The sequence below is a fragment of the Morus notabilis genome, unplaced genomic scaffold (assembly GCF_000414095.1).
Source record: "Morus notabilis unplaced genomic scaffold, ASM41409v2 Scaffold43, whole genome shotgun sequence".
NCBI lineage: Eukaryota > Viridiplantae > Streptophyta > Magnoliopsida > Rosales > Moraceae > Morus > Morus notabilis.
In genome coordinates this window covers 57,111-71,187 of record NW_010360031.1, presented here as the reverse complement: position 1 = coordinate 71,187, position 14,077 = coordinate 57,111, and the positions used below count along the sequence as shown (strand labels likewise).

General features: G+C 36.5%; 1 protein-coding gene across 1 annotated transcript; it reads right to left on the bottom strand.

Moving 5' to 3' along the window:
- Nucleotides 1–9,935: 9,935 nt before the first annotated feature.
- Nucleotides 9,936–12,936, bottom strand: LOC112091143. Its single transcript, XM_024164022.1, has 4 exons — nt 12,825–12,936; nt 12,540–12,618; nt 12,203–12,285; nt 9,936–11,194 (listed from the first exon to the last, which is right to left on the bottom strand). The coding sequence occupies exons 1-4, from the start codon at nt 12,934–12,936 to the stop codon at nt 9,936–9,938; spliced, it is 1,533 nt and encodes a 510-aa protein (XP_024019790.1).
- Nucleotides 12,937–14,077: the final 1,141 nt, after the last annotated feature.

The window sequence follows — 14,077 nt, the reverse complement described above, 5'->3', positions numbered from 1 at the left end:
TTTTTTTAGTTACAATAGATAAAAATAACACCAACAAATGTAGTCATTTTAAAGACTATGTTACATTCAAAATTATCATATTACGTTTTCATAACTATATATTATGTTGAAAAGACAGTTCATCCTAAAAAATCGAAGAAAAAGCCTATACATATAACCGGAAGTAACTGTCATAAATAATTTACTTGGAAATCTGACATTAATTGGTCAGGCTTAAGCTAATTAAGGAGTGGCTAAAACTCTACATGTACAGATAGGCAGTCAAAATCCATCCATTATAATTATCAGACAATTCACATCAATAGCTATAAGTTGGTGACCTAATTAATCCTAAAACGTATTGAACCAATAGAATTGGCGCTCATAAACAATCTCATAGTCATATACACTAATGCATATAACAGTGGGCATGGCCGTTTGTTAGTCTTTCCCAACTATAAAGCAAAAACCAAAGATTTTGGTGCATCGTCTAGCTTCAAAGAATTCAAAAACACGTGCATTTTGGAAATATTTTCTGCAAAACAAAGATGCTCTTTGAAAACAATGCACTTCTGAAATATAGAACAGAGGAAAAGTATGATAAATCCCATCAAATCTCTGTCTATATTGCATTATTTCTAAAGAAGGTTGCTTTTGCAATTGACTTTCTTGATTTCTGTTTATTGGAATATTACAGAAGAAATTATGTCCAAGCAATTATTTGTGCTACTGTAAATGTATCCGTTCTCGTTTAATTTATAAAGTTGAACAGAAAAATTTAAATAAAAAATTTAAATTTTATAACAGTAAATACTCTAATAAAAAAATTTAAACAGTAATTTAAATCTATAAAATAAACCTATGTATAGATTCTGGACTTTTGTTATATACTTGTACTCACATAGGATTTGAATCATTGCAACCCACTTTTATTATTATTATTATTATTATTTTATACTTGTATTGGTATAACACTAGCATCAACACTCCGTTGGTGTCTATTATCTATCGTGTAATATATACATACATATATGTGTATGTGTGTAAGATAAGACTATTTTTTTTTTTGGACCGAATAAAAATAAATGTTAATCAATAAGATACTGAACATAAGACGATACAAATAAGAACGACAATATTTCTAGAAAACGCAATAAACTCTAGAACAACTCCAAATTCACATGAAGGCCATAGAAGCTTTCTCTTATAGGAAATCTGTTTAAATAAAAAAAATCTGTTAATGCACTATATTGATCCTGATAGATTTTGATGTATTGAAAATATTGTGTATTGATTTCATTATCAAGTTCATTGAAGATTGAGTTTATAGTTTTTATACGTATTGAGTTTTTGGAGAAATTGATATCTTGAGGCTATAGATTAATTTTATTGGGGGTTTAACTATATATAAATGTAATATAATATACACATATATATGTATAATTTTTGAAAATAAAAAATTTGAGCGGGCGCTTAACTGGGGCGTTACTAGCTCGGTCCATCATTACATATCCCTTATGACCTCTAACAATGGCACTAATACCAGTAAAATCCAAACCAAGACCAATGCTTTATTAAGAAATATCCTTGTAATAAATGTAATTAATTTAGTTGGTTGACTTACCTTAGTTCTCAAATCCCACTATAGGTGGATCATGGATTATCAGTCTTAGGAAATGATTTGATTGATTCTTATATATGTGTATATATTGTGTACGTTGTTCACAGAGAATATAATAGAGTTCATATTCCACCAAAACTCTTCTACTTTTCTCTCCAAACGTATCATTCTTTATATGGTATCAGAGCAAGTTCTGGACACCTAATCATCTTACACAATATCCCTGCAAATACAATGGCAGATGAAAACCAAACACCATCATCACAAATCTCACTTTCCAACCGTCCAAACACCAGCAACACTAACTCTAGCAACACCAACTCTGCTATGGATCCTTCAAACCCGTACTATGTTCATCATTCAGACCAACCTGGACACATTCTTGTTCCAACAAAACTGAATGGAGCCAATTATCCATCATGGAGCAAAGCCATGGTTCACGCCCTCACAGCCAAAAACAAAATTGGATTCATCAATGGATCAATCCAGCCACCATCTGAAGAACAACAACCAGCAGAATACGTTTTACGGAATCAATGCAATAGCATGATTTTGTCATGGCTCACTCATTCGGTCGAGCCCGATCTCGCCAAAGGGGTGGTTCACGCAAAGACTGCTCAACAAGTATGGGAGGACTTCAAAGATCAGTTTTCACAGAGGAACGCACCAGCAATCTATCAGATTCAGAAATCTTTGGCATCACTTCCACAAGGCACCATGACAGCTTCATCATACTTTACAAAAATCAAAGGCCTCTGGGATGAATTAGAGACGCATCGGTCGATCCCCACCTACAATCAAATGAAGGCACGCTATGATCAGAGAGAAGAAGATCGATTGATGCAGTTTATCATGGGCCTCAACGACACCTACAACGTCGTCCGCACCAATATCCTCATGATGACGCCATTGCCTAATGTCCGTCAAGCCTACTCTCTTGTGATCCAAGAAGAAACACAACGGCAAATGACAACGGAATCGACGAAAAATTTCTCCATTGCCGCTGCAGTACACGGGAAAACAAACAACTCATTGAACAATCACAAAGATAAGTACTGTGATCATTGTAATAGAGCAGGTCATACAATTAAAAATTGTCGAACTCTTAAGTTTCATTGCAAGTATTGTGACAAGAAAGGTCATACCGAGGAGAGGTACGAGTATTGTGATGACCTTAACTTTTGATCATCATCCTACGTTCATACTTAACATTACTTAGCCTCTACTACTTTCTAATTATAACCTCTTAAAAATTCAGGCTAATTTTTTTTCCATTCATAAGTCTAAATACCGTAGCATTTAGCTAACATTCTGTTACATTAATCGTAACTTGTGACTAGAGATTGCTATGCAATCCTCATAGTCTTGTGATCTTTACTTGCATTACATAACCTAACCATATCCATAAATATGGTTTACTTCAAACACTTCGCAGCGTTTACTAATTGTGTGTAGATCCCATTACCCACTTGCCCACATATGCTAATTTCTATGGCGATGCTAGCATGTCTGCATCCTCACCAATTCTCTTTGAGATCTCGAAGGGTCTAATACATCTCAGGTTGAGTTTCCTCTCCTATTGAATCGTATTACACCTTTCATTAGTATAACCTTCAGGAAGTCTAAGTCTCCCACTTAAACCTCTAAAAAGTCTACGAGTGAAATGTCATGTTAAACTTTAACTTAGAGCTTTTTGCATCTTGGACGCTTTCTCTCAAAGCCTTGACATGAAACGACTATCTCGGTTTCAATAATAGACTCGAGAACTTCATGCAACGTTACTATTTTAGACTATTTTCAATTCGGCTAGTTGTTCGATAAAACAACTGAACTTGATGAGCAAAGGTAAGCGGACTTGATCAGTCGATTGGTGATCACCCAATCACATTGTTGTTGTCGGATGATTTAAGCAATTCTACTTAACATTCCATCATGATTTGATCCCATTTCCATTCTGAAATGTCGATCTTCTGTAATTCTCGTGTCGGATACTAATGCTCTACCTTAACTTTATGGAAACTAAGGACTTTGATACAACTCAGCAGCATCTTCTTTCGTATCTTAGGTTCCGTATCTATCTTTGGATAATAATCTAGTTTGTGGGGACTAGCTAGCAGGTTCATCATCTTATCACTTTATCCATGGAACTTTATTAGTCTGTTATTAGGACTAGCGGTTATTGTAGTCCATAACATGCATATCTACTTGTTCTGAAACTTCTAAAAATTCATGCTTTTCGAGCTTATCCTTTCACATATCTCTTACATATGTCTCGCTCATGTATACACATATCATTATGCTCATATTATTCATTTTCATATCGTTCATACTCTCACATCATGTAGTTGCTAAACATTTTTCTTTTGCTAGCAACTACTTCATATTATACTTATAAGTTATATTGTATTTATAATACAAACAATAGACATAATTCATAGCATTCATATACATATTCATCGTACTTTATATCATAGAATTTAGCTTTCACATCATAGAACTGCTAAATATTTTTAAAATTAGCAATTCTTGCATATCATAGACCATTACTGAGTTCGAGACCTTTCTCGACTACAACAAGTCACATAGTAAAAAGTTCTTCCGAACTATTCATACATAAGTCATACTTTTATATCTATCACTTTCTTGTTCAATTGTATGGTGTATCACACTCTAACCCCTAGTGATACGATGTCTATATAATCCTTTACGTCGTCTCTAGACCTAATATCGTTGTCCACGTCATTGGTTCAAACCAGCAGGCCTTTATGTCGAGGTGCTCAACTCTATTTCGAATAAGCATCTTAATATCATCACCCTTGGTGGTAATCATTTAAAGAAGACTTGTTCTTTCGTTCTTCGTGTATCCTACCTGCGACTTTCTTCATTTTCGTGGCAGAGTGCGGGGCGTTATTTATTCACCAATATAATCAGCTTCTGGTGAAGATATGCTCATATGCCGCTCTTTGGCCTGGGCTGGGGGTAGGGCTTGGGCTGGAGGCGCCTGGGCTGGGGGTGCCTGGGCTGGAGGGGGGCCTGGGCTGCAGTCAAGGTAGAGTATAAGACACCAAAACGCATTAACTTTCCAGTGTAGCATCTTTTTTCAAATGCCAAATTCAATAACATACACAAAAAATGCATTTATCCTTATGCACCAAAAACGCATTGGATATTTTGTAGCTAGTGAGTTAGACGAAACATGACTTCAATGATGCACTAGATAAAAATTTAATGTCAAACTTGTAAGATATAGAGCATGGCTTACATGTATTGGTATGTAGATAGTTGGATAAAGCATAACTTTCCAGTGTAGCATCTTTTTTCAAATGCCAAATTCAATAACATACACAAAAAATGCATTTATCCTTATGCACCAAAAACGCATTGGATATTTTGTAGCTAGTGAGTTAGACGAAACATGACTTCAATGATGCACTAGATAAAAATTGTATGTCAAACTTGTAAAATAGAGAGCATGACTTACATATATTGGTATGTAGATAGTTGGATAAAGCATGAGTCTTCATTGCCTACATTTAAACCCGAAGAGAAAAAAAACTTACTATCACAATCATATAATGTTTTTGATTAAAATAAATTTGCAACTAGTAGAGATTTCACATACCCCTTTAAAATTTTATCAGCAGGCCATGCCACATTACTTGAAATTGCTTCTTTAATGGTACTCATCTCACTCGTTGGCCTCCACAAGAAAGTGTCCGGGTGTTTTGCTACATCCACCCACACTCTCACTGCATTCGGTCCAAGAGGTACATAGTGAACGAGGTCTTTCGGGTCGCTTGGCGTCAAACGCCCTTCAGCAACAACTTCTCCAGTTCCAACCCAGTCTAATAGCTTACACTTGTTGGTAAGTTTGGGTAAATTAGTACTCACACTCTGCCAATAATACAATGAACATAAGCAATTACAAATAAACAAGCTTTAGTATATGGCAAACTTGATTTCATCCCGTTTAAAAACTTGAATGCTTAGCAATTGACTTTGATTGCTTATCACTGGTGAATGCACGTTTGCATTAGATTGATCCTCACTTCTGATGCCACTTACTTGACTTTTCAGCAATAGAGAGATTATCTCTTGCAATTCTTTGACATCCGCTTTTGTTTTGTTGCATTTATCTTGTAAAGCCTGCAAGTTATCATCCCGTTCTGACAAAATAGAATGTTTTGTCTTAGGCATCCCAAGGCCCAGTGCTCTCATGCGGCCATTCCGGTCAGGACCAAAGTAAGAAGCTAGAGCATCATCTAGCAAGTCACTACGATCAGAAGTGGGTATCTCATTTTGTATTTGTTCCAAATTTTCCTATCCCAACAATGAGCAAAAGCATAGAAGCATAAGCACAACAATATAGATATTGATATACAACATTACGAGAAGTTAAAGTTTTTCTTACAATGACGTCACCAACTGCTGAATTGACAGGTTCACCACTTTTTTTCTTATGTGCCTTTGTCCAAATTGCTACTCTATTTAATTGAGACTTGCTCAAACTACTTGCATTCTACAAGGAGAAATCTCAGGTTCACAACATTCTTTAAAATTTTGTGAAATAAAAAGGATAATTACGAATGTACCATGTCTTCAATTAAGCGAGCATATCCTTTGCGGCTAGTTGTATGTGGAAGTAGTTTCTTCCTGATGTTTTGATACTTTTGACTCATTTCCTAGTAAAAAAAATTAAAGAAAGCACCATATGCATAAACATAGAGTACATGAATGAGAGATTCCAATAGGTTTTGAAGTTATTTATACCTGAAAAGCTGGACTTGTTTTCTCCCTTACAAAAGCTTTCCATTCTACCACTGATTTGATGTTATCAGGCTTCAATTTTAGTCTTTCTTCTTCATTTTTGGCTTTCTTAACTTGGTTTACTAATCTTGATTTTGAGGCCCTCCAAATTGCACCCATGTTCCTAAATATTTGATGCTTCTGCCATTGTTTATCCACTTTATATCTTGCCTACAATCCAACAAATATCGACTCTTTGCTAAGATATATAGCAATTTTTTGTTAGTATAAGATATATAGTATAATATAGTATAAGATAAGCATACCCGGATAGCTTTCCAAAGCACTTCTTTCATCCCTGGTTGTAACTTTCTCCAATCCGGAAGTGTTACGGGAACAATCTCCCGTACAAGTGGCCCTAGAAAGGAAGACAAGCTAACTGATCCCCTACCTATTGGTTGTCCCATTGCGTTGAAACTCACTGAAATTGGACCGCTGTCATCTAAGGCAATTCTTTTCATCTTTGTCTTCCCTCTCTTTGCATTTGGATTTTTAGACTTTCCTATAGATTTTGTTGTTGTCTCCTCAGGTTCTGGTGCAGGAGAAGCTTCAACTCCTTGCAGTCTGCGAGACCTCCGAATAGGTGTCTCCTCAAGTTCTGGTTCACCTTCACTTGTATTTGGAGGAGAAGCTTCAACTCCTTGCTGTCTAAGAGACCTCCTAGAAGGTGCAGTGGGTGAGGTTATTAGTGATTGAAATGCTTCATTCCTATCAACCGGGTCACCTATGTGTGTTTCTTCAAAATGAGGAGAAGCTTCTCTAATAAGCAGCTTTCGAGCAACACTTCTAGTATTCCTTGCTGGTGAGTCTAATCTTGGATGCTTGGCCTTTGACGGTGTACCTACATAAACACCAGAACCCTTTCGAATCCCTTCCAAAATTGCCTTCAATCTTCCAGGTTGGATGTATGTTTCTTCCATTCCAAATCCTTTCTTGCATAACTGCCTCTTCCTATTAGTAGACATTCTTATGACTTCCTGCAATAAAACACAGAAGCGTAAGCATAGCAACATTGGAATTACTTGTTTTATAACTAAAAGAGCAAGGATTATTATTGAAGAAAGAGATGTACCTTAGCCTATAGTATTAATATTGACTAAAGAAAAGTAGACTATGTAACGTCACAACATTGAAGCCCAAGAGATGTACATAAGTGAGTCAAATTAATTTTCATTAAAGACAAAGGTATAAGCACATACAAAAAGGCACTAAACAAAAATCAAACTAATATCCCTTCACAATCTCCTATCACGTAGGAAATGTCATCATTTTCATTGTCCTCATTCACTTGACTAGTTATAAGTATGAAAGGCACCGAAGTGTCTTCATTCGAATCACATAATTCCAGGCCGTAGAAACCTCTTGTTGGTGCGTTTATCACAACATACCAATCTGAATCATCGGTATCTCTAGAATAAAAAACAAGCTTCACTTGTGAGGCTAAGATAAAAGGATCTTTTCTAAATTCATGTTAACCATGGTGTAAATTAACAAGTTTAAACCTATCTTCATCCCTAATACCTCTATTAACACTAGCCCAATCACACTTAAAAAGTGGCAGTTGGAAATCATAATAATCTATTAAGATTATCTCTCTCAACACCCCATAAAAAGCAACTACATCAACCACTTGCGATTGGTCTTTTGCACTTGATCTGCACATAGTTGTGGCTTCCAAAGAAACACCGTAGTTTTGGCTTCCAAGGAAACACCGTAGTTTTGGGTGGCCATGTCAACATCCTTAATGTGGAACCGTTTCCCATTGATTGTGTAACCAGTGTATGACATGGCATGGTTTCTCGGACCATAAGCGAGGCACTTCAAAATGTTAGATTTATTACAATCCATGGGAATCTGTAAAAGGTAAACCAAAATAATTACTAAATTCATCCGGCCCTATAATATGTAAATCTAAGATAGGTGAGTCTAATATAATACCTTATCTTTTAACCAACTAGCATATGTGTCTACATGCCTCTTCCAGAGCAAACTTTCATTTTTTTCAAGAGATTTACTTGATTGTTTTAGATACTCTAAATGCATCCTATTTTAAACCAAAAATGGTCCATCAGCAATAAGACGTCCAATAAGATATCACGACATAGAACATTTAATTAAGAACATACTTACTTCACGTACAGTTCAACAACCGCTGAGTTAAATAACACATAGTGGTGAGCTATTTCTAACATCTCATTACTGAACATGTATGGGTTGCCAACCAAAAGTGGACGCCCTTCAAGAATTATGTCATTAGAAAATTCTTCATTTCGACATCCACGGTGATAAATATCAACTTTTTACTTTATGAAATCGTTGCAAAATGCCATGCACTCATTTGCAAGATAACACTCTACAATACAACCTTCCGATCGAGCACGATTCCGAACATATCCCTTAAGAGTCATCATGTACCTACGTCAGTACATATCAATAAGCAATCTTAGTGTAGTAACAAAATTGTAATAAACTCAATATAACAAGTTCATATACATTATATCAATCTACCAAGTGGTGGAATTACATTTCAAAAGGATACATCCAACGAAATTGAACAGGTCCACAGAGTCTAGCTTCCCTTCCCAAATGAATTACTAAATGTACCATTATATCAAAGAATGATGGTGGGAAAAATCTCTCCAACAAGCATAACGTTTCTATGACTTCTTCTTCAATTTCTATCATCTTCTCTCCATCGATGACACGCTGGCATAGCCTATTAAAGAAAAGACACAAACTAAGTAGCGCATTTCTGGAAGCTTTTGGCAACAACCCTCTCAAGGCTACTGGTAGTAACTGTTGCATGAGTATATGGCAATCATGAGACTTCAAGCCCATGATTTTGCAGTCGTCCACCAAAACACACTTTCCAATGTTAGAACTAAACCCATCGGGGACCTTTAAATTATATAATCTTCTACAGAAGGTCTGCTTTTCTGCTTTTGACAGTGTATGTAGAGCTAGTGGCAGATATGTTCTTTTCCCTCACTCTTGGGGGTGCAAGTCAGGCCTAATTCCCATGTGTTGTAAATCTTTTCGTGAATTAAGACCATCTTTAGATTTTTTATTGACATGCAACAACGTATTTAAAATGTTTTCGCACACATTTTTCTCTATGTGCATCACATCCAAGTTGTGTCGCAAAGCCAAATCCTGTAAAAGGTAACTTCAATCAAATCAGACATTATTACATCCGTCAATAATTAGCTTCAAAAGTCAGAAGGAGGCTAGTAAGTAAGTAGTAATTACCTGCCAATAAGGTAGGTAAAAAAAAGTGATCTTTTCTTCCATAGTTGTTGCTTCTCCATATCCACATCCCTCACCTCTACTCTCTTGTGTTTATGACGGACTTTCTTAACAACTTTTTTACCTCCTCTCCCATGCGCTTTCATAACTTCATTCTCAAAAATATCCATATTAACTTTCCCCCAGTCATTCACAAAGTCCTTAAGTTGTTCATACATTCTTCTACCGGTCATTATTCTTGGTTTACTTTCTTTTTCTACCTTTCCATCGAACCAACACTTTTTCATTCGGAAGGGATGACTTGGTGATAGAAATCTCCTATGACAAACTTCCTACTAAAGGGCAACCACATTACTTGAGTATTGTCAACACATAACGGACACACTAATCTACCTTTTGTATAGCAACCACTAAGATTTCCATAGGCTGGAAAATCATTTATTGTCCACATTAAAATTGCCCTTAAATTGAAAACCTCCTTGTCAAATGAATCAAAAACGCTGACTCCATTGTTCCCCAACTCTTGTAAATCTTCTATGAGAGGTTGTAGGTAAATGTCAATATCATTGCCAGGTTGTTTAGACCCTGGGATTAATAACGTTAGCATGATGTTTTCCTTTTTCATGCATAAAAATGGTGGCAAGTTGTATATCACAAGCATCATTGGCCAACAACTATAAGTTGAGCTTAAATTACCAAACAGATTGAATCCATCTATGGACAATCCAAGTCTAAGATTGCGTGGTTCATTTGCAAACGTAGGCCACTTCTCATTCACTAGTTGCCATGCTGGAGAGTCAACCGGGTGATGCATTTTTCCATCATCCCTTTTATTATTGGAATGCCACCTTAGATGATGAGCCATCTTTTCACTCTTGAACATAGCCTTGACCCTAGGAATTATCGGAAGATATCTCAAGACTTTAGCAGGAACACCAACTTTAGCTTTTTTGGTATGTTTGTCAACCTTCCACCTTGAAGCATGACACCTTGGACATTTATCAAGATCTGCCTTATCCTTTCTAAACAAACAACAATCGTTAGGGCAAGCATGAATCTTTTCATACCCTAGATGAAATTCTCTCATAAACTTTCGTACTTTATACGTCGACCTTATCAACATATTAGGTTCAGGTAACATGTCATGCAATAACTCTAGCAATCCGTCAAAACTACAATCAGACCATCCATTCATGGTCTTATGTTTGAATAAGGCAACAACGGCAGACAACTTGTTGTATTTTGAACAACCGGGATATAATGGTTCTAACCAATCATTCATTTTTTCATTTAACTCCTCTAACCTATGTTCTTGCGATTGTTCTATATAATCACTCTCATCGCCATAGGCAGCCTTGTATAACTTATATATGTCATTCCTGTCAATGTTTTCCAACTCTTCATTTGTGTTTACTTCTTCCCCATGATGAAACCAAGTAGCGTATGTTGGATCCATACCATTGATTACCAAGTGTTTATAAACAATGTTACCACGTTGATGACTTAAGTTTCGACATTCTTTGCAAGGGCACAACAGCTTCTCTGGATAACCAAAATTCTTTTCAACTGTTTTTACAAATTTCTGAGCGCTTTGCTATACTTCTCAGTAAGTCTATAAATAAAAAGGTGAACACTAAGATTTCTATAACTACAATGACTAAGACAAACAAGAAAGCTAAATTCCAATCTTGCTCACCTGTTATCACGCACCTAATCTTTATCAAGCATCCTAACATCATCAATCGACTTCATAATTAACATAATGCTAAATAAATTATCACATTTCAGACTAAGAAATAAAATTTAGTCTAACATCATTATAATAACAGAGCAAACAAAAAAAGATAACACACTTAATACATATATCTTTTTCATCACCATACCAAAGAATATCTCATTTTTCTATAGAACATTGGTAAACAAATAATGGAACAAGACTTGTGAAATCCAAAAGGCTCTAATCCTGAGGATTTCTTCCTGTGAGATGGACTTGTTAAAATCGATTGATGCGCAGACAGAGAGAGGATTTCTTCCCGTGAGATTCTTCCCGGCCGTGAGGATTTCTTCCTGTGAGATGGACTGGAAAATTAGGGCATTTGGGGGAAAGTTGGAAATTTGAGGGAACCTAACACTACCGGCCTTCAATTTCAGAATCTAGCATAGCAAATCCTGAGGAAACTTAGGGAAACTTAGGAAATTTGGGGAAAGTGATCACAATACCGTATGGGAGAATGAGGTTGTTTCCCTTGGCTGGCCAAATGACTCTTCGACAGTGTGGGAGAATGAGAGGTTTCTTTTTTTTTTCCTTTCCCTGGTTCTCATATAATGCGCGCATTTCAGAGCAAAAAAAAAAAAGAAAAGAAAGGGGGGAGGGAGCGAGCGGGAAAATTTAATTGTAATCTGTGCATTTATATATTTTTAAATATATATAAAACAAATCAGTCAAAATGTCAACAAATTTTAATATATATGTATATATATGTTATAACTCTTTATAAACGCTATTATAGACTAAAGCAGTAACGTTTTTTGAAAAACGTTATAACTAACCGCTACGAAAAGCCCTTTTTCTTGTAGTGACCTTTCCCGCTGCTAACGCAATGGATTCTTCACAATTTCCACATGAAGAATATCTGTGAGACACAAGTACACATGCTCATTTAACAGACCGATGGATTTTTCCAAACTAATACAAAATCTTTCTGCGGAACAACTTTAACAGATTGCTCACGCCATATCCATGATGAATCAAAATCATGCTTCGGGTAATTGCAATGCCTATGCAAATGCTGCAGGTCTGTTCACTTTTCTCAATACTTCAATCAATTCTGTGTTCACAAAGCCTTGGATTTTGGATAGCGGAGCTACAGATCATATAATCTCTGACCCCACACTTTTTACTCTAACAAAACCTTCATCAATACCCTCTGTCAATCTACCCACCGGGTCTTCCGCATCAATCACATCTACAGGAACAGTACCATTCATTTCAAACATTACTTTAGACAATGTTCTATATGTCCCCTCCTTTCATTTAAACTTGATGTCTATAAGCAAACTTACCTCTGCACTAAACTGTTGTGTGATCTTATTTCCAAATTTCTGTGTCTTGCAGGACTTGGCTACGGGGAAGATGATTGGCTCGAGTAAACAGCACTGTGGTCTTTATTACATGTCACCGTTGCAAAAGACACCAACCTCTCATCAAGTTTCTCAGTCGCCGAACCTATGGCACATGCGTCTTGGACACTCATCACCAGCTCGTCTAAAATTGGTTTCTTCATTGTTATCCTCTAATAATATCTCTTTTGATAATAATTGTTCTCTATGTCCCATGGCTAAACAAACAAGACTTCCATTCCCTTTAAGTTCAATATCAACTCATGCTCCATTTGATTTGTTACATTGTGATATTTGGGGTCCGCATAAAGTTTCCACCCATCAGGGGCACGTTTTTTTTCTCACCATTGTTGATGATTTTACAAGATGCACATGGACATTTCTTATGCAAAACAAATCTGAAACACAAGCTTATTGGTGCATGAAAATGCACCATAAATACTACTTTTGATTTATATAATATTAAAATATTTAAGCTTTAATTAAGCAATTTCATTATTTTTATTCATAATATTTTAATTGGAATTTGTCTAGCTTTTGCTTAATTATTTACAGATGAAAGCAGTGTAAAAGGCTACACAAGAAGAAGCCATGAAAGCCATATTTTCAGCCCATCTAAGCCATACAAGCCGAGCCAATCAGAGAGAGCCACGCCACCCATCAGCCAAGCCAAATGAAGTGGGTCCCGTGTGTCAGCGCAGAAATCCGCGCCTTTCCTCTCGCTCCGTCTCACGCCTCACGCGTCATCAGCACGCGGCTCATCAGAGCGCGCGTTCCTTCCACGCATCCGTCAGGGCGCGTCCAAGGCCTTCCTCACGTGGGTCCCGCACGACAGCGTGCCAACCTAAGTCTTTCTCCGCACGCGACAGCTGTCCTCCGCTCTGCGAATCGCCAGCACACGCCAACCACTCCAATTCTGACACGTGGCAAATCAATTCTGATCAACCAATTCCATAGCGACACATGTCCATTGAGTGCAGAGTCTGAATTTCTCCTTCAAAAATCAAAGCAAATTACTAGATTTCTTCCCCAAATCAAATATATGATTTCTCCTAATTTATGTGTAATTTTATTTTGTTTCTTTTTCTTTTGTAATTTTCTAGTTTTACAATTTATTTCCTTATTTGACAGGCAACCTCTGAACACTATAAATAGAGGGGTTGGCCTAAGGTTTTGGAAGCTTTGAATATTCAGTTTTCTGTCATCTTACTGTCAGTCTCATATTTTCTCTCTAGAACTTGTGAGAATGTTTTGCAAGATAGGCTAGAGTTTTCTTGGTGAGGTTAGAGATGAACTTCTGTTGAG